Raw genomic sequence first — 25,831 nt, forward strand, 5'->3', positions numbered from 1 at the left:
GGACAGCGCACTTGAAAAAAAGAAAAGAAACTTCCTGGAGATTTAGGACTGCGCGAAAGGAAGACACAATAGATCTTTAGGTCGCAGTATGATTTAAGCTACCATAAAATAAAAACATATTGCATAATGCTGCGAAAAACATTAAGAGTGATATAGAAGAAAGAAGGAAACAATGGATAACATACTCAACGTGGACTAAAATACAGGAGAGGAAGTGCTTAAAAGCCGCTGGACTGAACAGTGAAAGTGATAAAGAGGCCTATAAAGCGCTGAACGGTCAAATAAAACGACTCTGCAAAAAGGACAAGAACACACACTTGAACAAAATCTGCATTTAAATAGAAGGGCATAAAACCAAAACTGAGACCAGAGACATGTTTAAAAAAATAAAGCAGATAACACGTTCCTTTACACCAAACTACCTTGCTATCAAAGATGATAACGGAACTCTACTCACTTCTAAAAAAGATATTTTACACAGATGGAAAGAATACTGTGGACGACTGATGATGGAGGAAAGCACAGACGCACCATCACAACAAGAAGATGCCAGTTTGGCGACGGAACCTGACATACTCAAAAGTAAAGTTGAAGCAGCAATTATGAGGCAAAAAAGTCAGAAAGCTGCCGGTCCAGATAACATACCTATTGAAATGATTTGGACCCTAGATGACGTTGGAGTGGATAATACATTAAATTTGTCAAAGAGTGGGAGACAGGTAAATGGCCTGAGGACTGGACACAATCACTATATATTCCCATACATAAAAAGGGAGCGAAAGATTTATGTAGCAACTATCGCACAATTGCTCTAATTGCGCATTGCAGTAAGATACTCTTACACATAATTCTCGAGAGGATAAAGCCCTTTTTACTACCTAACATTTCGAAGGAACAAGCAGGTTTCGTCCCCGGACGTGGTACTAGAGAACAAATTTTAAACGTACGGCAGATTGTAGAAAAATCCAGAGAATTCAACATCACAACATATTTGTGCTTCATAGATTATAGTAAAGCTTTCGATTTGGTCAACTGGAGTAAAATGTGGCAGGATTTGTCTGAAATGGGAGTCCCCAATCATCTGATACTGCTAATTAAAAGCCTGTACAATAACAATTATGCCAGAGTTAGAATAAATGGGGAACTAACCGATAGTTTCAGGGTCACAAAGGGCGCGAGACAAGGCTGCATACTAAGCCCAATTCTATTTAACATCTATGGTGAATGGATAATGCGGAAAGCTACTGAGGACTGGAACGGTGGCATCCAAATTTGCCGGGAAGAAGATTTGCAACTTGAGATATGCAGATGATACTACTATTCTCGCTAGTTCTGAAGCTGAATTGATTCACCTGCTACAACGGATAGAAGTCGTAAGCTTAACGATGGACCTTAAAATAAACAGAGATAAAACGAGAATCATGATAATTGACAGAGCTAACAACAATCAAAATCATCTGGTCATGTTAAACAATAGTGCAGTTGTAGATAAATTTGTGTATCTGGGCTCATTAATAACCAACAAAGGAGGCTGTACTGAAGAAATAAAGCGGCGGTCAGCAATCGCAAAAAGCGCTATGGCAAAATTAACAAAAATTTGGAAAAGCCATGAAATAACTAAAGATACAAAAATGAGACTAGTAAGAAGTCTAGTTTTTCCAGTTTTTACTTATGCATCGGAATGCTAGACCCTTACTGAGAAAGACAAAAAGAACATAGATATATTTGAGATGTATTGCTGGAGACGAATGCTGAGAATACCATGGGTGGCCCGAAGAACAAATGAATCCATACTGGACCAGCTAAACATAAAGAAAAGACTAAGAACACAAATATCAGAACAAATAATAAGCTATTTTGGACATGTGCTTCGAAGAAATGTTCTTGAAAAACTTACCATCCAGGGAAAAGTAGAAGGCAAAAGAAATAGAGGTAGATCTCCCACACGATACACGGACCATATTGTTGCTACCATTGGCGCTCCATTGTCAGAATGTGCTAGAATGGCAGAAGATAGAAAAACGTGGAGGAACATTGGGAAATTTAGCTAATAGCTTCATGATATCACGATACCTGCTTCAGGTTAACGACTAAGAAGAAGAAAATAAAAACAGTAACAATTGCATAACATCACGAAATAGAGATGACAGCTGAATAAGTTATAATTAATCTTGGAACCGAAAATAGATGAAATATAAAACCAATTGACTAATTCAAATACCTAGAATTCGTCACATCTAGAGAATGCTAAATATATTATAATTATCATAAATAAATATTTTTGGGAATTAACCACAAATGTCATTAAAATTCTTTTATTGCATAAAATTATACTGTTGGAAAAAAATCTCTTATTATGTATTATTGTTTTAATTGTTTGTTTACGTATTTTAATTGCCATTAATATGACTATTGTTTTAGTTTTATTTCAGTTTAAATGGTAGTTTTTTAAATTGTTTTTTAGAACCATTTTTTTTTGTATTAATCTCTTTTATTTTATTTATACAGCGAGGGATAAAATTAAGGAATAAATTCATTTTTCGAGTAGGTGATTTTGTTTTTTATTTTTATCTGTATATTTATTTTATGATATCTGTATAATACTTTTTTTTATAAGGCAGTAATTACAGCATAACTAATGAGAATTTTTTTATTTTAAGGTCAGTGGCGAGCACGTGTATACCGGCATAGCGCATGCAGCTACTACCATTTTTAAAGAAGAAGGTGGCGCTAGAGCGCTATACCGGGGATTCACACCTACTCTTATGGGTATGGTGCCTTATGCCGGTCTCTCGTTTTATATTTTTGAGTACATCAAGTATGGGTTTATGAAATATTTACCACACTTGGCGTGTAATCCTTGCGAAAAGAATACCGGAGGATTAGTCTTAACCGTACCTGCCAAACTTCTATCCGGTGGCTTAGCAGGAGCAGTTGCGCAAAGTGTTAGCTATCCTTTAGATGTAACAAGAAGGTAAAGTTTAATTATATTATACGTTTCAATATTTAATTATACTCTAACATTCGAATGTAGTAGTAAATTTAATGTACTACTTCCAGTAGGTTTTTGGGTCTAATGTGATCAGTTCATCATGATCATCAACCTGTATGCGTCCACTGCTGGACATAGGTCTCTCTCAGCTCTTTCGATCTGTCTCAGTCTTGTGCGGCTTGCATCCAGTTATTGCTAACTTCAGGTCGTCAGTCCATCTAGTTCGCGGGCGTCCTCTGCTCCGTATTGCTTCTTGCCTTGGTCTCAATTTCTGATTTCTGCTCAATTCCATTTTAACGACGCGATTTTTTCGATGGTGTCTACTGTTTTTGTTCTACGACGTATTTCTTCGTTTGGCATTTGGTCTCTCAGAGAAACACCCAACATCTGGCGCTCCATAGTCCTCTGAGTCACGCGTAGTCGTTGGAGCATATGTCTGGATTACCTTAAGGTTATATCTTGCATTTAGTTTGAAGATGAGATATATAATTCTGGGGCTTATGTTGATAATTTCAACTATATTTTGTGTGTGCTTTCTATGTATAATGAATCCTACTCCACCATTTGAAGTGTCTCCTTCACCTCTAAAATGAAATACGTGTCTTGATTTAAGAGTAATTTTTGCTTCTCCTCTTCGTCTTATTTCACCGAGGCCGATGATGTCCCATTTTATGTTTTTCATCTCTGTAATAGGCTCTTCAGTAGCCTGATTTTTTCCGAGGATTCTTAGCACCCTCTGCTCCAAACTTACTCCAACCACTACCTTGATTGGGGGTGTTGGAGCCGCCGGAGACTGAGGACCGTTCAGTAGTTTCGTCTTTCATGGTAAATAACTTTTGGGGTTTTAAGCCATTAAAACGCCACGCTTGGGAAAGGGTGGAGATGGGAAATGCCTTGGGTTTGGATATGGTTTCCCCGGGGATGGGAGGCTGGGGAAATCCATGAGCTCGCGTAGGCAGGTGTGCTATTCCTGAAGTAGATCTATTCCCTGTCGGAATAGCAGAGAAGTATCCACCAGCTATCCCAAATGTGATCAGTTAAGGTTAGTTAATATTTCTGATCAACCCAAAGTTCTCAAATTTTGAAACCAGGAACTTAGTCTTCTTGTTGGTCCTCTTTTGGCGTTACCTTTTTCTTGTAAAACCAACGGAAGCAGTTCGTATCACTGTTCTCAAAATATCGAAAGATAATTTAAGATATTTAATAAAACAAAGATTATAATAAATATATTGTCAATCAAAATTTTGGTTAAATCCTATTAAATATATTATATAAATTATATTTATATTGTAGACGTATGCAGCTAGCTATGATGAACCCTGAAACACATCACTACGGCCAGAGCATGTTTACTACCCTCTACAAGATTTACACGGAACATGGAGTGATTAAAGGACTTTACAGGGGAATGTCGATCAATTATATGAGAGCAATACCAATGGTTGCAGTTTCTTTCTCGACTTACGAACTATGCAAACAACTACTTAATCTAGATACAGGTTTAAAAGTCAGCGTTGGATAAAGATATTAATTCAAATTAAGTCATCTTCATTGTAGATTAAATGGTTGTTGACAAAATTAAAACCCAGATTTAAGTTAAATCTTTTTAGAAAAGCATTGTTTCACATATCTACTTAAAAAGGTTTTTAAGTGATAGTGTGACATGACAGTATATTTAATACTACAATAATTTTTACTCTCTAGTTTGAATGTTATGCTTATGAAAAGAAAAACAGTTCTATAAATTATTTGTACAAATTTAAACATCACTATAATAACTGACAACCATTTAAAGTCCACGATATACATACAACTGTAGTTTGCACGTCTATATCAACTAGGGAACTTTGTTCCGGCTTGTCATCCCCAGGTATTTTTCACAAATTTGTTTTTATTTATCAGCCTCTAAACTATTTTATTGTTTTCATCAGTTATTAATCATATTACAAGAATGATTTATAAGTTTGGACGTATGCAGCAATTAGCTGGTCTAAAATATTCTAATCTAAACAATATATATCGTTTTTACTTTTACTATTTTGGCCAAATTATTATTGTAAAGTTCACATGCATCTTGTAGAACTGTAAAACACTTTATGTATTTATATGTAAACCAAATTTTTATTGAAACTTGATATTAGACGCCTTATTTTTTATGTAGTAGATAGTTTTGTTATGTTTAGAACTATTTTTATATGGCAAATTGATGAACGTGAATTCTAGTCTATTGGTAGTACCTATTTAACCCTTTGATGGCCTTAAGTAATTAAGAATTTTACTATTCTCTTTAGGTGTTTTGAGTTTTATTTTTACGCCAGTTTCTCTTTTTCCAAAAAATATTTAGTGCGCAGGATATTTTGTCGATTTCATAACTATACTTGCTATTGAAAATCAAGAAATATTAGTTAAATGTTTTTAACTAATAATATTGCAGGATCTATATAAACTAATTATTTTTATTGTTTATTTTTCGCCTGCGTGGCTTATTTAGATGAGATTTAGAAACATCACCTTTAGTACCTGTAAAAATTAATACCAACACAACTTTTGCATCACATTGCAAGGTAGTCATAGTTAATTTGGGACCTTTGGAAATTTTGACTTTCTAAATACTAATGACGGATTGAGATAACTAGTTCGAATAATTTGGCTTCCAGTTCCCGCACATTAGAAAAACACAGACTTGTAAACTATAATAGCTAAATATTGTGTATTATAAAACATTTTACGTTAACCTGCTGTGTACGAGTAGAAATAGCTAATTAACAGGTTGACTGCCAAACTGATTTAGTACTGTTTGCCACTATGTATTTGTGAACCATATTGGTACACAGCACTATTTGCCAACGGCAAAGTGTGTAGAAATGTTTCAAAATCTCCTGGACCTCGTAAATAAGCATGCCCGATAATACAATAGATAACTCTTGAGGCGTCTGGTCTGCTCCAATAAGATACAGTACCTAAAAGATAAATAAAAAAATATAACATTCTATTTATAATGATTTTATAGAAATTACCTGACAAGAGTAGTGTATTTTTTCAGCAGTATTGTAGCTCATCGCATTTTCATTAGTCGCTGTAAAATTGGGGTCTGAATCACTAACATCAAAGTCCCTTTCACTTCCTATAGAAGGCGTAAGAATATCTCTGTATAATCGTACCACACGTTCTGTTTCTCGCTCATCCATCTTGCTGAACAGTCAGTCAACTAGCAAAAGCTGCTATTCGGGATGGACATAATGGACAGGACCAAATTAAATTGGTCAAGTCTGTGAAGTCATGAGTACCACATTGGTGCACATACTACATTTGTTGTATATTGCAAAAAAATACTATAGAAGACTCAAAATAATATATCGATAATCAAATATTTAAATAAAAAGCCGATTTAACAAACAATACGGTGTGGTCGCCGGACCAATATATTGATTTTCCCAAACAAGCTTATGGATATGATAGTGTGCACCATATTGGTGCACATGGCAGTCAACCTGTTAAGTTAATATATTTGAGATCCACTAGGCTCTGCCCGCATAGGTCCAAATTCCTGTGATTCTTTTGCGTTGTACTGATTCAACTAAAAAGAAAAACTTACCGTGCAGTAACACAAATAATGCAATCGTTTTTTTTTGGTCTTTTATTTTTAAATAAAATTAAACTTAAATAATAAACTCATCTAAATGGTATGTAATATTTGACTTGCTGTAATGAAAATGAATAAGAATCCTTATTTTGTACTGAAAAAAAATGTCTCGAATTTCAAATCAACATTTATGCACTTAATTATGTCCTCTCACAAGTATATGCAGGATGGATAAAACACAATTTTAAAAGTTGTAACCTATAATTGTAGATTCGATTCCACACACCAAAATAAAAAGGCTAGATGCACAATGGCTAGATGTATCACGCCACTTGAATACTACGGAATAAAATCTGTACTCAAATAACAAAAAACTACTGGTTTTGGATGTTGTTGGAGGTCCAAACGCATTAGCGCCAGCTCAAATAATATACAGATAAAAAATCCGGGATTTTCAACTCTTCAATAAATTCTCCTAAGAATATCTTTAAAGTGTTCGGAATCTATTTGAAAGGACTTCTAAATTGGCTCCTAGTCGTAAAAAACGCAGTATATTCTTAATGTCTACCACATATTGGTTTAATATCCAAACTTCATAAATATTGTCAGCATTTGCGCCAGTTAATATACTCATATTTTGTCACTATCGAGAAATGTTTGTACACTTTCATATTATTATATAAAGGTACATTCTGTAGTGTATATGCCGTTTTATTGTCACTGTCATCTGTCAATTAAATAAAGCATAGATAACGTGTTCCTTAGAATATGAAAACTGCATACGCTAGAGGGAATCAAAGAGTTGCTAGCACGAACGACTGTTCGTGTTGCGAAGAAACAGCAGCAACCAGTCTAACCCGCAGCAGTAGATGTTTCACATGGAAAAGACACGTGCAATATAAAACAGTTTTTTAAGATAACCTACTGTCAGTGACAACTAGATACTATAATTCCGGACAGACAAGAGAATTACCCATTTGGTATGTAATTACGAAAATTATTTATACTCTAGGACTGGTTTATTAAATGAAAACGAATTTAAGTGTTACTGCACGGTAAGTTTTTCTTTTGAGTTGAATCAGTACAACTCAAAAGAATCACAACCAAAGTATCACGAAAAATTATATGAACGATGAGTCAGAAAACTATTTCTAGAGTTCTCCATCTCTTTTTAGTTTTAGTTCTTTTAGTCAGTCCTTAAATATCTACTACGTAGGTGTTAAGAAACGTTTAGTGGAATTGACAAATGGATCAAGTAAAAATGACTTGGTCCAAATTTAAAGAAAGATTGTTTTAATATATAAATTACTCTATTTTTGAACGTTTTTAATCTATTTAGGTATAATTTTATTGTTTTACTATTTTTATTTATTTTTTTAGTTATATTTTTCTTGCTTATATAGCATCTTGACAAGGATAGACAATTATATAAGAGAGATAAAAAATGACTGTATTGAGAGTACCTATTTTTGTACTGTTACCATTTTTTATTGTTGTTTATCTTGTAGTTAATAAATTGTTTGTCAATTACATCTGGCTTTTATTGTATACCCCAATACTTGAGGAACTACGAATTTGAGAAGCTCATTGGTCTACAAAATCGTGTATCTCAAATGTTTTAGTCTGCGACACTGCTATCTAATTGGTCGCAATTATTTTGATGTCGGCGGTCCATCGTGTTCCCCACCTTATCGGGAACAAGGAATTTAAATAAATTTTTTTTGTTAGAAATAATTGTTTGTGTAAATTCTTTATTAACATACCTACTATACAAGCACACACTTATATTGCTGTTCCGGAAGTATATTGACATAAATGTAAAATTTTGAAAAATGACTTTATTGTATTGGAAAACTAAAACAAAAATATCTAGAAAAAAAATTTGTTTTTAAAAAATTTCCTTTATAAAAGGTATATTATGGATACTAAATAAAGAAGTAAGAATTGACAAAACCTGGTAGCCAGCAAGATATTCAAATATCTACAATAATCAGCGATCTGAAAAGAAACAGAACTTGATCATCAGCAAAGAATAATGTCTTCAGATAGCTACGCGCGACTGTGATTCCCATACCTGGACATTTTTATCTCCATTTCTGTAATGCCTTTTGAATATAAATTTTCAATAAAGTAGGTAATAGACAACAATATTCTCTTTTACTTGGAATGGGTTTTAAAAGGAATTTTTTATTTTTACAACACTCATCAACATCAGCAGTGGATTTTTGTAGATGTAGTATAGATCTCTGATATATGTTTTCTTTAGGTCAAATCTTTAAATAAGTGTAGTGTCATAGGCTTTTGACAAGATGTGTAGTAATATTTGTACCGGGTGTTATAACTTTAGGAGAAAAAATTCCTTTGTAAAAGTGGCCAAGAGAAATAGCTGGAAATAACTTTCAAGTTTCTGGGTTTACCGCTAGGGGGCGTAACCTGTGAAGAAAACTTTGAAAACCAGTTTTTTTTTTGGGAAATATGCCCAATTATACCAAGTGTTAAATAAGTAAACTAAAAAGATGCCTAAATTCTGCAAAAAGTTGTTCAAGTACTTTTTTTTTTATTTTTTCAAATAAAGGGTGGGGGAGAGTGGGAAAGTATTTGTGGATAAATACCTATAACTTTGGTTTGGATCAACCGATTTTAACGAAATTAGTGTCATTAGAAAGAGTGTGGATGAAATGATTGACATCTACTATAAAATAATTGCATTTAGTTTTAATTGTCATAGGTAGAGGGTTCTTTCTTTTTCTTAGGAGATAGAGGGTAGGAGAGGTCTGGGACGTAAAAAAATGTTATGGCTGCGCAATATTCGACAATGGACAGGAATCCACAGCTATGAAATGCTTCGCAATGCTGCTAAAAACAGAATTATTTAATCCTGACTATTTAACATCTCATCTGACAAGACGATGTACGACGATGTAAGCAGAAATGCACGGCACCTTAAGAAGAAGAAGAGGGCACTTTCGAATAGAAAAAAAATTAAAATTTGTCTTTCTTCAAAATGTTTAATGATAACACCTATTTATTGTAAATTATAATGGAACTGGATTAAATTCGTAACCAAATGGCACAAACCGCATGTTAATAGCTTTTGTCGAACTCGAGATATGAATGAAAACGCATAAACATAAGTAAGTATAGTTTTAGTATTGACTCACCCTGTATTATAAATTAAATTAAAAAATAAGTCAGTAGGTACTTTCAAATTTTTTATAGCAGAAGAATCCTAATGTTGATACCTATTTTGACCATTGTTATTTCATATGATTAAAAATAGTTTTTTCGAAACTAAGTAGGCTACGACAATGAATTTGACGGGGAGTTCATATTGTTTATTTATTGACAGCAGTCGAAACATTGTTAAGAAGTGTTATATTATAATTCGAATTGAAGATTGCACTTTTTTCAATAGATATTAATATTGGTAATATTAGTAATTAATTATCAGTACTAATAATTCGTGATGAGTATATCAAATGCAGAATTGTATGATATGATTGGAGTTTATTTCGAATGTCACCAAAATGCCGCTATTGCCTCACGTATATATATTCTGTAGGATATCCTGACAGGAGACATTATGGCAAAGAAGTATTTGAAAGAAAGGCAAGAAGATTAAGATAAACTGGTAGTTTTCATCGTCCTTGTTATAAACGACGTAGTAGAGGTATGACCGAATATAATTCAATCAATGTTCTTGCTTTAATTCAACAGAATCCACATATAAGTAGTCGGCAAATCTATGTAGAATTAAACATACCCAAAACTACTGTTCTAAGGATTTTAAAACATCACAGGTTGGTTTTTCATATTATAAAGTGAACGTTTTGGTCAGAAACTTGGAATTCCCTTTAAACTTTAGATTCAACTGTTATTTTAATATTCCGGTAAAAACGGCAGCACGGCGCTTTTATCCTTTTATCCGTTTCTTAAAAATACTTATGCACAATTTATCTTGTGAAACAATTATGGATTTTTCAAGATTTTTTGACTTTTAGTAAATATAGTGGTTTCTTTTCCCCCAATATTTGTTGTTCCGTTTTTTAGACTGCATCCTTATCATGTAGTTCTCCACCAAGCTTTACATGAGAGAGATTTTGATGCAAGGCTGGATTAATGCAATTGGATGTTAGGTCTGCTAGAAGAACAACCGCATATCATGTCAAAGATTTTGTGGACAGACGAGGCTACGTTTAATATTGCGGGTGGTGTTAATCTGCATAATATGCATTATCGGGCTGAAGAAAATCCGCACTGGATACATGAGGTGCAGGTTCAAGGTAGATGAAGTCTTAATCTTTTGTGTGGTATAGTTGGTGGAAAGGTCGTAGGTCCATATTTCTTTGATAGAACTTTAAATGTCGAAACATATTTGGATTATCTGGAAAATCAGTTGCTTGTTTTATTGGAAGATATTTCCTTACAAACAAGAAGATATATGATATTACAACATGACGGGTGTCCTGCGCACTTTTCCAGACGAGTTCAAGATTATTTGTATGCAAGTTATCCAAATAAATGGATTGAAAGGGCAAGTATATTTTCATGGCCAGCTAGATCTTCAGACTTAACATGCCTGGACTTTTATTTGTGGGAAAGATTGAAGGACTTAGTGTACCAAACTCGACCAACCACGCAAGACGACATGAAATAGCGCATTATAAACGCAATAAATAGTATATCAATAGCTGAGATTGAAGCAGCTGTTATGTCTTCTCAGTAAAGATTACATCTTTGTGTGGACAAGGATGGAAAACAATTTAAACATTTAGTTGGACATTAAGTTTTAATGGTCGATATATTTGAATGATCTTTCACATATTTAATTTTAAGTCATAATAAAGGGTGAGTCAATACTATACTTACCTACTTATGTTTATGCGTTTTTATTCATATCTCTAGTTCGACAAACGCTATCAACATGCGGTTTGCGCCATTTTGTTATGAGTTTAATCCAGATTTATTATATTTTACAATAAATAGGTGTTTCCATTGAACATTTTGAAGAAAAACCATTTTAATTTTTTCTTTTCGAACATACCCTCTACCCATGACAATTAAAACTAAATGCAATAGTTTTATAGTAGATGTAAATTAAATCATCTACACTCTTTCTAATGACAGTAATTTCGTTAAAATCGGTCGATCCAAACCAAAGTTATAGGTATTTATCCACAAATACTTTCCCACTCTCCCCCACCCTTTATTTAAAAAAATAAAAAAAAGTACTCGAACAGCTTTGTGCGGAATTTAGGCCTCTTTCTAGTTTACTTATTTAACACTTGGTATAATTGGACATATTTCCCAAAAAACTGGTTTTCAAATTTTTCTCCATAGGTTGCGCCCCCTAGGGGTTAACCCAGAAACTAGAAAGATATTTCCAGCGATAGGCTGGAATTTTTTGCCACTTTTACCAATGAATTTTTTCTCCTAAAGTAAGAACATGAATAATTTTTGATATATAGCCGAGAGATCGGCTTATTGGACCACCCGGTACATACTTGTAGAGTAAAAATATTGTCCATGTAGGACCGTTCTGCCCAGAAGCCGCTCTGTTTAATTTCTTGGGACATTACTTCTATTAGCTAATGCCTCTATAATGATCGCATACTTGTCTGTCTCCTTTTTTGTAGGTGGTGCTTATATATGCTAAATTCAAATCTGTAGGAATAGTTTGGCTTTCAATTAAGCATTTACTAAAAATATCCCGTAATATTTCCAACAGTATATCTGGTCCATACTTCACTAATCGATATGTCTCCGTGCCCTGTAGCTTTACCATTTTTCTTTTTCCTTAATTCTTTTTGAAGTGTATACTTCTTATCGCTCGGTGTTATGTTTTGCACGGACCCGAAATCCTATTTAACGTGACTCGAAAAATCGAGACAAGTGTAGTAACCTTGCGGTATACCGTAATATACATACATATACACTTATTATAATTTTACAGCAATTACTATTTTAATGATAATAAGCCACAACTGAAGTTTAAAACAAGTTTATTGATGTTTCAATTTCCACTTAAAAAATCATTTTCAAAATACAAATCTTAATAAATTGATAAATAAAATAGCTTTAGAACAATATAACTTTATATAATATATTTTTTATAGCTACTTACGACGTCTCAAGAACGACTCGATCGATTTGGCTAATTTTGATTTTAAAATATTTGTATGGAATAAAATAAAATAAATTAAATAAAATTAAGCAAAATTAAGTTCACGAACTTGATGTTCACGAGCTCTAAATTCTAGACTTCTAAATTTCAAGAGTTTCTTGATTCATTGCAGTCTGAATATTCTGATTTACTTTAGTACACTAAAGTAAGAGTGCTAAGTGCAATTCGGGTTTTTGATCACGTTTGGGATCTTAAAGATGAAATAATCTCTTTCATGGAAGAAAAAGGTATCGACGAGTGTGAACATTTAAAAGAAATTTTATGTCTTTCGGACTTTGCATTTCTTTCAGAACTTCTCAGTCACATCAATAAATTGAACCTTCAGGGAAGAAATCAAATAATCCATGATATTTGGGGTCATATCAGGGTTTTCTTGCAATTGAATCTATTTTCTAAGCATCTAGACCTCATTTATTTTCCAATCTAAAAACTATTACATTTAGGGAAGACAATCTTAGGAGCTATAGAAAAGCGTGAAATGTTTTCATGACGAGTTTGAGCAAAGATTTCAAGACTTCAAAGTTATCGAACAGGACCTGGAACAGTTTCAGCATGCCGTTTAATGTGGACTGTGAATCAGTAAAACCAGAATTGCAGCTTGAACTTATTGAGTTGCAATGTAACACTGAATTGAAGCAACTATTTCTCAATGTTTCTAAAACTGAGTTCTACATGACCTACTCGCTAAAGAATAATCTATTTATGTTATGATAACTTTTTCAATGTTTTTTACCATTTATGCACATAACATACGTGTGATGTAAAATTAAAATATAAAGATTATCACAAATAAAAACTTGTTTTATTAATTTTTTTTTTTCGATCCGCCTAGAGAATGTTTTTAATTTATGTGGCCCACCGCTTAAATAGTTTGCCATGCAAAAAGTCACCATTACTCGACGTTGGACCATGAGGACCAGTAATTGTATACTGTATCCAGAAATTTAGTGTCTCATTATAAAAGTTATTTTAATAACAGCTGTAAAACTAAATAATCCCTTGTAAATACTCTATTGTTGTATAATTATCACAGCTACCAAAGCTGCCAGGACCGGCATAATAGCCAAGCATAGCACGACTGTATATAGGTATATAACTTTTATTCTCTATAAAATGATGTGTGTTCGTTGGAGAATTAAATAACGTAACTCTGAATAAAAATGCACAAATTTATTTAGATGTTAACAGTTTAGGGTATAAAACTATACTGACTTAAGAAATACAAAGTACAAACTATATCCTCAAAACCTCTCATAGTTCTTGATCATATCGTAAACACTTCGAGATTCTCAGCGTGGGTGTTCATCATCTTCTAAGTAGTCTGAATATTGAGATAAAACACACACACACACAGTGGCGTGCTCGCCATAACACCTCCCTCCTGAAGACCGAAGCTGGGGTGTCCAAGAAGGGCTTCTTTTGCAGCTTCGAAGTTTTGACTTGTAGTGAAGAGCCTCTCATACTCCATACAGGGCAGGTAGGGCTCAAGTACTTCCGTGAGAACGTGGCTTTACACCGGAACGGGTCGAAAACGTTGCAGCGTCTCAGATCAAGTGGATTTACACTGGAACGGGTAGAGAACGGGTGGAGAACGTTGTACCTTCTGGATCAACTGGGTTTACACTGGAACTGGTCGAAATTCTAAACTGTTTGTAGTCGGAATGGTAGCCGAGATGTTGCTTCTTCTGTGGAAATGCTTCACCGTTTCCAGGGTCGAGTGGCTTTTCACTAAAGCTGGTTGAGAAGATTTCACGAAGTTGCTAGTTGCGCCTCCCCACAACTTCCGAATTACTTTGTGGCTTTACACAACAAGTGGCCTTACACTTGGAATTCTTCGAAGTTGCTTACGGGTTCATTCAGTTTTCCTTCCTCGTGGCCTTACACTCGGAACTCAAATACTAAGTCACTAATTCTCCAATTTTCCAATTAACGATAAAAATCGATTAAAAAAAGGCTTTACTTTTTCTAATTGGAAATCCTACTGACTGCGCCACTTTTATTCTTTATAAAATGATGTGTGTTCGTTGGAGAATTAAATAACGTAACTCTGAATGAAATGCACAAATTTATTTAGATGTTAACAGTTTAGGGTATAAAACTATACTGACTTAAGAAATACAAAGTACAAACTATATCCTCAAAACCTCTCATAGTTCTTGATCATATCGTAAACACTTCGAGATTCTCAGCGTGGGTGTTTATCATCTTCTAAGTAGTCTGAATATTGAGATAAAACACACACACACAGTGGCGTGCTAATATTATCAATAAAGCATAATGTCAAAAAACTCTTTTTATAAACATACAAATTTCCCATAATTATTGTTATTAATCATTATTTTAAGTCTCAACGAATAAAATGTTTTGTGTGTGTTTTGTGTTTTATTGGCACTAGTTTTCACACTGGCCAGTCAATTTCATAATGATTTTTTCAGACTATATCTTATCACTAACTCAGGGGAGTACTGAGTAGTGTCTGTATTAAGTAAATGTCTTGTTACTTAAGTAAAGTCGACTTCATTGTCTTTACAAAGAGACGCTAATTGTATCTGAACGTCTGAGGTCCCTTCGGTGAGTACCGATTTACTCGTTTTGAAAGGTTCATATTTATTCATGTTGACTTGTTATGTTTAAGTTTTCCGTTTCATGTCTGAAAAAGTTGGCAAAAAATGGGAAATATTCTTTATTAATAATTTTACGAAAAAAAAATTATTCTTCATTAAAGGTTATGCATTACAGAGAAATCATTAACAGATAATCTTATAAAATATTAAGTGGTAGATAGAAAAAATCAAAATTATTAATTAATACTGAAGAGGAAAGTGATTTTAAATTTAGATATGCAAGAAAATGTAATTTTAAAATGTTTGTAGCTATTAAAAATTATGTCCAAGTTTAGATTCATGGCCTTCTAATAATTAAATAATACATTTAAAGTAAAAAGTAAATAAAAAAATACTTTTGCATTTGTTGATTTTGTATATTGAATAAGGTAAATTAGAAATAAAATTAAAAATTAATGCACCTACTGATACATCATTAAAAGGCCATGAATCTAAATTTAAAAATAATTTTTAAATCCTACAACCAAATTAAAATAACATTTTATGTTGCACCTAAATTTAAAAGCACTTCACTTTTAAGCATAAATCAATATTTTTGATTTTCGGTGTATACCACTTAAACTTTTATAAATTTGATTATTGATTTCTATGAAATGCAGAAATGTTTATGAAGAATAGTTTTTTTCATGAAATTAATAATAAAGAAATTTCCCATTTGTTGCCAACTTTTTCAGACATACTTTATACCTTACTAACAATTAAAACACTTCTTTCCTTACATGAAGTATAAAATATAATCATATTTAGCTATATGTATATATCTACATTAATTCATTTTAATTTTCACTTCACGATTTTATTATTTCACTTGCAATTTTTTTAACAAAACAAAAATTGTTTATGACCTTCAAAATTTGGATATATTTAATAAAGAATCGAGACAGAAAATATAATAATTAATTAATTCTAATACTCCATCAGTTTATGTATTTTTTCCCTTAATTATCTAGATATTTATTTAAATTAAATATGTAATGTAAATGACAAATAAAATATAAAATTCGTTAAGCCGGCCCTTTTTACTATTTACCTGAAGAGGCAAATCCCTTTATGGCTTCGACTTTATCAGCGGGATACTTTTAAATTCTGCATAAGTCAGTTCTTATAATTGTGAATGAAGTATATAAAAAGTTTCTGAAACTTGTGGCATATCCAAGTTAAATATTATGTTTTTATCAGTTTAAGCCGCAATTGATTGGAATGAAAATTATATTTTATAATTGTTATTTGTGTGACTTTTCGATTTGAATTCCGGAAATCGTTTTAAAAAAGATTCAATCATTCAAATATTCAATATTTTTTGAAAACGATTTCCGGAGTGGAAATTGAAATTGAATCGCCAAACAAACAAAAATTATAAAATGTAATTTTCATTACAATTAATATTGTGCTTAAACCCATAAAAACATAATATTTAAATAATTAATTGTATATGTAGGCGTTCTGTGTAAGTGTAACTCGTTTCATGCCTTCAGTTACAGCTCATGATAATAATCAAGCTTTGAGAGCTTTTTTGGCTCTGCTCTGATTGCCCACCCCTGAAAGTCTTTTCCTGTTCTCCAGAGCGCATCGCCGGCAGCTTTAAAGAGGGGTTGGGTCGATGTGTACGCATAGAACTCACAGGGGGTCACCTTCACGTTCGGCATTCAGCGATTCAGCGTCCTCCGCTCACAAACCTTCTCGATCAACGAGAGTTTAAAAGTGCGTTAGGAATTCCGCCGGTTTATCGTCGTTTCTGTGTTTAAAGTGAAACTATCCTGCCGGCTTTTCAGCTTTGTGTTGAAAGTGTTGAGAATTAAACACTTCCAGTGAGTATTTTTGTATATTTTTCATAGAAGATATTGTAAGCTTTAAGTTTTTAGTGATAACATCTGTTGAACTTTTTACAAATTGCCAAAGCACCGATTTAATTTTCAGGCACTTACTTTGAATGTTATCGTCTTTGTTATTCCAATATTTCGCGTTTGCTAATCGTAATATTTTCATCAAATATTTGAATTAAGGTTAGTGAGGTTAAATTACATATAAAACTTTCTTAATTTAATACAATAGCCGTTTCAACAAAGTGTAAAAATAGTTTTAATATTTTATTATTGAAAAATCCTCTTAGTCAAATTAATAAAGAATATAATATTGTTCAAATAGTTTGGAGAATTTTTTGCATTGCTTTAATTGTAGCAATTTTGCATTGATTTGAAAATGCTTATTTTTAACTTTGTTTAGATTTTGTAATTGAAATTGTCGGCTATATTACAGACCCATACCTTGTTAATTTTCAGACTTAAAGACATCAATAAAACGTGTTGAGTAATAAGTAGATTTATGACATAAATTTTTCATTTATTATTAATTTAATTATTTTTACAGGCCATTTGGGTCTATGATAATATCTATATCAATGTATGAATAAACTTATCTAATAAATTTATGAACTAGGTATAGGTATTCTTGCCCATTCGATTCTGTTTTTTTCTCAGATTAACTCATCTTAGTTTTCGTTGCTGTTATTTTAATACGAAACGATAAACAATGCTACAGGTAGGTATTGTAATTGAAATGTAACTGTACCTACATAGTTTTTTACACATCTTTAATTTCTGCTTTTCTCTTTCAGTTCTTGACCGTTACTATAATGTAATTGTAGTTGTAATTTTTTAGTCATAAGTCAAACTCATAAAAAATAACCATTAAAATACTGCTCTTCCTAGTCTTTTCTGTATCTCTAAATTTCGATAGAGACAGTGGCGGCTGGTAATACGTATTTGTGTTTGCAGCCAAAAAAATCTAATCAAAAAATATTTTCAAACAAAGGGTCTGGCTGGTTAAGATAGTGAAAAATGGCCTTAGCTATATTCCAAAAATAAACCAAAAAAATCCAACGTAACTTCAAAAAAATCAAAACGTGTTTTTTTGACGATATCTCCGATTCTAATTGTTTTTTTTTCAATTTGCAGGGTTTTTTATTGCCTACAATAAGCCATTTTTTACAACATTTTTGGCGTAAAATTCAATTTTTTTAACGCTTTCGAAGTTTTTAAAATTTGTTTAAAAAAAAACTGACTCAAACGTAATGCCGAAAGAAATATATTATTTTTTGGGTGTCAAATTATATCAATGATTTTTTTCAGATTTTTATAGGTGGGGCGTCCTGGTCAAAATAACGAAAAATTTTTATGCATTTTTAGGTATTTTTTTTAACCGTTTTCGGATTCAATTTTAAAATCATTCTCTGCCATTATTTCTTTTAAGTTCATTCCAAAAAGAAATTACAACAAAATTTCTTTTCTTGATTTAAGTTTAGAGTATAACAAAAATTTCCGACTAATAACTAACTCGTTTACACAAGATGTTTGGTCCAGAGGATATCTAAATTTTAATATCAACGCATCTACAACGCATAAAAGAAGTATTGTATCCAGTCTTACTGACAGAGCAATTAAGCTATCTAGCTATCTAGCAATATACAATACATTTTGGAGACGGCTATCACCGTATTTCCGTTCTCCTCCGCTAATCCTGCCGGTCCAAGGCATGCTCCTCCTCCAAATATCTCGATTCTATCGCTCTTCTAATTACTTCCTTCCATGAACGTCGAGGTATACCTCTTTTTCTTCTTTCAGGGAACAGGGAACCATCTGTGAAGTTTTTGAAGCCAACGTTCGTCAGGAATTCTCAATAGGTGTCCAAACCATTTTAAACCTCTTCTTTCTATTCTGTCAATGACCGTTTCTGTAACATTCATGTTATTTCTTATAGATTCGTTGGTCTTCCTTTCCAGCCTTGATGTTCTAGCACTTCTTCTCAAATAATCCATTTCAACTGCCAACAATCTTCTCTTCAGGTCTGCATTAATTGTCCATACTTCAGAGCCATAACAAAGAACTGATTCAACCATGGTTTGCCCTATTCTTTTTTTGTTCCTTTTGAAAACGTTGTGATCCCACCATAAGAAGTTCAGACATCCTACAATTTTACGTCCCTGATTAATTCTGTGTTTAATTTCGGTTTCTCCCAGGCCGTTCTTATCAATGAGTGCACCTAAATATTTAAATTTTTCCACTTTTTTGATTTCCACGTCCTCGTCTATCAACACTATCAACACTTCAAACCTTGCATCTGAATTGATAACTAAATATTCTGTTTTCTTAATGCTGACTTGTAACCTCCATTTTACATAATCTCTGTATAGACGCTTTATCATAAATTCTAGATCATAAGAATCTTGAGCTAGGACGACTTGGTCATCCGCAAAGTTCAGGGAGAGTACGTCATTTCCTATGGGGATTCCCATTCCCTGGCAGTGGTTTTTCCAACTTTGGAGGGCTACCTCAATATATACATTAAACAGTAAGGGTGACATACTGCATCATTGTCTTAGTCCTTTAGTTACTTTTATTGGCTCTGATATTTCGATTTTTAGGTAAGTAGTGTTATCCCTGTATACTTCTGTGATTATTCTTAAAAGGTCTGGACTAATGCCGAGTTTGTAAAGCTTGCCACAATTTAAGTTTTGGAACTGTATCATACGCCTTTTCTAGGTCGATGAAGGCTAGATGTACTTCGATACCAACCGCTATTATTTTTTCTATTAATTGTTGGAGTATAAACAAGTTATCAGTGCAAGATCTACTAGGCGTAAATCCACTTTGGTCTTCGCTAATTAGATGTCCTACATCATCTTGTATTTTTCCATTTATTATCTTTCCAAACAATCTCCCGAAACTAGGTATGACACTTAATCCTTTGTAGCAGTTATTATTTTTTCGATTGCCCTTTTCAAAGATGGACATTTGGTGAGCGGTTTTCCATTCAGATGGTACTTTAATTTGTTGGCAGCATTGATTCATTAGAAAGATTATTCGTTCTATTAGAAGTGGACCTCGTGTTTTAACTAACTCTACAGCTATATTGCCAGGTCCTGGAGATCGCTCGTTTTTCATTTTAATTAACGCAGTACGGACCCGTTGTTAGTAGTATTAATGTTACTATTTGTTCGTCTCTCCATACTGTATTCCTCTCCTATATATTCCAATTTGGACTCTTGGAGTAAATTTTTTATAGTGATTTACCCACTTTTCTATAGGAATTAAGTTTCTTAAGGAGTTTCTTAAGGACTGAGAACCTCCAATTAAATTTTCAACTTAGACACATTTTTGTTCCCAGAAATTGTTTTTGCTTCTTTTATTTGATTGCGTACTTCTCCGTTTTTCCTTTGATATGTTACTCTATTCTCAGGACATTCGAGAGAAAAATACTGAGGAAGGTATATGGCCCGGTACAAGAGGAAGATGGCACATGGAGAATCAGGAGAAACGACGAGGTTAATGAGTTAAATGAAGGTTATGACATTGTAAGATTTGTGAAAAGTCAAAGACTGTCATGGCTGGGACATGTGCAGAGACAAAACGATGCAAAAACAACAAAGAAAATGTTACAATGAAAGCCCATAGGAAGGCGAAAAAAAGGAAGGCCCAGAACGAGATGGTTGGATGACGTGGAAGACGACCTGAAAACAATGATTATAAGACAATGGAGAAGAAGGGCACAAGAGAGATCTGAATGGAAGGACATAGCCAGACAGGCAAAGACCCATCCAGGGTTATGATGCCAAAAGAAGAAGAAGATGTTACTCTATTGCTAGATGTTTTATTTGTTAGCCATTCCTTGTATGTTTTGTTTAAAGTTAAAGATATCTTATATAGAACAAATAATTTTCCACCAGAATTTTACAACCATCTCATTAAAAAAAGAAGTTGCGTTAGAAATCAATCTAAATCCAATAACAATCCAACACAAACCGAAATCATACCTAGCAGTAATGTCAGTACCTAATGTCAGTAAATCAAACAAACACTATAATATATTATATCCTTACTTTATATTAATGGATTCTCTAAACAAATGTAGAAAATGTTGGCAAAATATGATATCAATGTTGGACATAAACATAGTGAAAATTATCCGGAACATATTTTTCTAAATTTAAACCCAATGTTAATAAAGATCATCAGTCGGACGTTATAAAATAAATTGTAACTACTGCACATCAACATATATTGGGCAATCACACAATATCTACATAAAAGGCTTGTTGCACATAAAAATAGTGTACAAACTAACAAATTAAACACTACAGCCTTAGTCCAGCATTCTTTAGAAAATAGCCATATTTTTGATTTTGAAAATGTACAGATTTTGGATAAACAAATATTTTCTAATTGGTTATGTAATTTTTCATTTATATTCATCTAATAATTTTCTAAATGCAGTAAACTTTCATTATTTGATTCTTTTCTAATGCAATGCATATTTATTATCGAAGTGATGATACAGAAAACCACAAACATGTATCATTTGATAAATCTTTATAGTAATACAATATATTGCAGAATGCAGATTATAATAAAAACGCTAGTATGCAAAAAACTACTGATTTATTTATTGTTGTAAATGTTTCGTAATGTGTTTTAAATTATCGGTAAGTAGGTATCGTAATAACAATTGATTTGAGATCATTTTCTTGTGGCAAGATATAGAATATAGATATAGAATAAATTATTTTGTTTTGGTTTTTAGAAATAGGAAAATTCTTTTAATAGTTTAATTTTATCTGCCTTACTTTTAATGACAATTTGGTCATACCTATATTATACTGTTAAGTGGTTCTCTGTGTTTAGAGATTAAGTGAAGCACGACGTGGTTTAACTAACTTTATTTGACTCAAAAACTCACTTATTGACAAATACCACAATTATTAACTACATTAATAATAATTATCGCTTACCAAAAATTTGCACTGATACTTAAAATCACCAATCCTAATAATCAAATGCCGCCTCCGAGCTTATATAAGGAGAACGAAATGTTCTGGAAAACAGCTTACCGGGCTACAAGAACATCTCCGCATCGATAGAAACGGTTCGCGGAATATTTCGTCGATGAAGAAAGAATTTTGGACTTCGCTAAAGTGACACAACAATAAATTTTGAATTAAATCACTTTAAAATGGTATTGCCGGTACTGCTGAGTTGTGTTCTTGGTACGACTTTTACTTTTTCTTTGTCATTACTCGATATTTGAATTTTTGGATCATGACTTACGCTTTATGTCCCCTTCAGTTTTTTATTTTGTATGCCATCTATGTTATTCAGGTTTAGAATACCTTAATATTTATTCTTTGATTGAAACGTCTTTCTAATTATTATTATTCGGGCATTTGTATCAGTTATCATAAAATAGGCCTTACCTAAGCGTTTAATTGTGCTATAGTATGCGATCAGTTAATTCAAGCTTATTAATTTAGCTATGTCTATTAGGTGTAACTTTATCTTCCCAGCTTAATAGGTCATCCAAATCGGTGAAAACTAGCTTTGGTAACATGTGGTTCCCATGCTGAAATCTTTGTTTGAAGGTAAATGTTTTTAGTGGTGTTATGAACTTTGGGGTAGAAAACTATCATAGTTAGGAAATCTAAGGAAATGGTTCTCCTTCACAACAACAAACTAATCTATTTGAAGCATCAGAACAAGCACCAAAAGTAGAAGATTGATTTTTACCATAGTTTGCCGAATTTAACACAATAAAAATGATTTAGACTTCGCGAATGATGAAAAAATACAACGTTTAAGTGCAATGATGTAAGAATTATATTTGGAAGAACAAATTTATTCGAATCGTTCAAATAATAAAAGCTTTTATATTTGACCGCGAAATGGACCCTTTTGTATATATTTTTGAAAACTATTTTCGCGTGTAAGAGCCGGTTTTTAAATGTCACAATTTTATTAATAGCTGGGCTGCTTCGACCTTGCTAAATATTGAATTTTGTATAAGTAAATGGATATCTTCAAATAACAATGTTTAAGCACACTGCCACTGAATAATCTACCTAATTTAAAGGTATAAAATTACTTGTATAAGAATAGATATGATATACATATATCTTTGTATTCACTTTCAGCCGCATCTGTTAAGTTTACTTCATTAGCCCGATTTCAAAATCTCATTTCTTTGGACGATTAATATTTCATTTACTTACATCACATTTTAGTAGCTCTACCGCGAATAAATTTCTGAAAGTATAACAAACAACACATTTAGAAACAACAGTATTAGAAATTCCGAGAAAGGTCGATTTTTGATTTTAATTTACGCTGCTTCAAATTGGTACAGGGTGGCAAAAATGCAAAAATTCGCACGAGCGTCTATAAATTAACGCATAAATTCATTATTACCTAAATTAACAACAGTATTAGAAATTCCCGAAACAGGCCGATTTTTGATTTTAATTTATTTACTATTTTTTCAAATTATAATTTGAAGGGGGTGAACCACCTTCATATGATGACGTCATCATCATTTTTTTTAATTGAATCATTATTTTTTTTTTCAATTTACAGATTTCCCTTGCTGAGCTGATTCCAAAATGCATAACACGTTGCTTCAAATTTGTACAGGGTGGCAAAAATGCAAATATTCCAAGTTACTTATAAAATAATAAATAAAGAATAAACGTATTAGACACATTAAATAAAATTTCACATTGTTATACAACTACTTTAACAAACTATTAAAAACACCTTGCATTATTTGTAGCATTGTCTTTAACATCTTTTATTAGTGATCCAAGACCCTGAATGATAAAAATATTTTATAGCAGCTCTTATTAGTAATTCAAGCCCCTGAACCATAAAAAAGTATGCTGATTTTTTCAAGAAAGACACCCAGATCGTGAACCTATTTCACAATCTACGATAAGCAGAATAGAGCGAAAATACAAAGAATTAGGCCATGTGAGGGATACAGCCAAGGATTGTAGGCCAAAAATTAATCAAAATATTCAACAAGACATAATTTTGGCGGCAGTAGAAAATCCACACTGTAGAGTGCGAGCATTATCTAGGGATTTTGGTGTTGGAAGGTCTTCAGTATCAAATGTTTTTAAAACGGTAAAATACCATGCTTATATAGTACGTCTTATCCATGAATTGGCTGAAGGCGACTTTAACCAAAGAACTGAATTCTGCACGTATATGATGAACCAACCTAACAATTTCATTGAGAACGTTTTATTTTCGGATGAGGTAACGTTTCATTTGAACGGTCATGTTAACCGACAAAACGCCCGTTATTGGTCTAATGAAAATCCACCCTGGATGCAAGTATCCCATACGCAAAGACCAAAAAAAAAACGAAAGTATATACACAATTATTGGTCCATATTTGTTTGATGAAAATTTAACAGGAGCATTATATCTGGATTTCCTACAAAATACATTAATTCCTGATCTGATCCAACTTTTTCCTGATATTTAAATACCCACTAATTTAGACCGCAGAAGCTGGTTTCAACAAGATGGTACACCGCCACATTTCGCAGTAACTGTGCACGAATTTGTAAACAGAACTTTTCCACAACGGTGGATAGGAAGAAGGGGACCAAAGGAATGGGCCCCTAGATCACCTGATTTGAACCCATTAGATTTCTTTTTATGTCGTTATTTAAAATCTAAAGTCTACACAAACAGACCTGATAATATCCGTCAACAACATGACCGAATTAGACAAGAAATAAAGAACATAACACCCGCTATGCTACAGAATGTTAAAGACGAAAGTAATGACCGGTTCAGACATTGTCTCATGAACAATGAAGAACATTTGAACATTTACTGTAAATTTTCGTTTATTTTTGTTATCGTATTACAGTAATTGCATAATAGTAAAGTAGTTGTATAATAATATGCCATCATACGAAGGTGATTCACCCTGTATATTAGATTATAATTTGAAAAAATAGTAAATTAAAATCAAAAATCGACCTGTTTCGGGAATTTCTTATAATTTTGTTTATTTAGCTAATAATGAATTTATGCGTTACTTTGTGGACGCACATTATCGTTATATGTATGTCTGTCATATGTCAGTATGTGTAACATTCATCGAGTTAGAATCTATGGAGAGGGCATCTCGTGACTAAAAACGACCTCACTTCGTCCATATTGTTAAGATTGTTTTGACACTTTTGACAGATCGTATATGTTTGTTTACGTTTGTCGTTTTTCGAATATTTTTAGTTTTATAATACTTTTATAGAAACTGTAATAATATATTTTGATAGTGCATAATAATGGTTTCTTGTTCTCAACGTAGTTGTAGTAGCAGAAGCAATGTTAATAAAAAATCTTCAGGAATAACGTTCTACAGGTTAGTATACAAATATGTAAACAAAGTAATGGCCCGTACTTCAGAGAATAAATTAATAGTATTTGACTGTATTAATTTATCTTTATGTATAATATATCATATTATAATAATAACTAGTCATATTTTTATAGTAGTTTTAATATTATTGAGTCCGGCCATGATCCCACCGCCATATTGGTATCATCGTTAGCCACACCTACCTACGCCGTTTTTAATACACACGTTAATATGCTCATAGCTTC

At 32.6% G+C, this 25,831-nt stretch overlaps 2 protein-coding genes across 3 annotated transcripts in view; both read left to right on the top strand.

Annotated features, from left to right (window-relative positions):
- Positions 1–8,105, top strand: part of LOC140448112 (solute carrier family 25 member 16-like) — a 30,103-nt gene extending 21,998 nt beyond the window's left edge. For both annotated transcript variants that reach the window (XM_072541184.1, XM_072541185.1), the window contains exons 5-6: positions 2,661–2,974; positions 4,286–8,105. In XM_072541184.1, coding sequence (XP_072397285.1) covers positions 2,661–2,974; positions 4,286–4,514 — 543 coding nt within the window. In that variant the 3' untranslated portion in view covers positions 4,515–8,105. The remainder of the gene's footprint in view (positions 1–2,660; positions 2,975–4,285) is intronic.
- Positions 8,106–17,019: 8,914 nt separating this feature from the next.
- The window catches only part of MFS3 (major facilitator superfamily transporter 3), a 35,726-nt gene continuing 26,914 nt past the window's right edge, over positions 17,020–25,831 (top strand). Inside the window, exon 1 of the mRNA XM_072541186.1 lies at positions 17,020–17,191. The gene's annotated coding sequence lies outside the window, so the exon portion shown is untranslated. The remainder of the gene's footprint in view (positions 17,192–25,831) is intronic.

Source organism: Diabrotica undecimpunctata, chromosome 8, assembly GCF_040954645.1.
Source record: "Diabrotica undecimpunctata isolate CICGRU chromosome 8, icDiaUnde3, whole genome shotgun sequence".
NCBI lineage: Eukaryota > Metazoa > Arthropoda > Insecta > Coleoptera > Chrysomelidae > Diabrotica > Diabrotica undecimpunctata.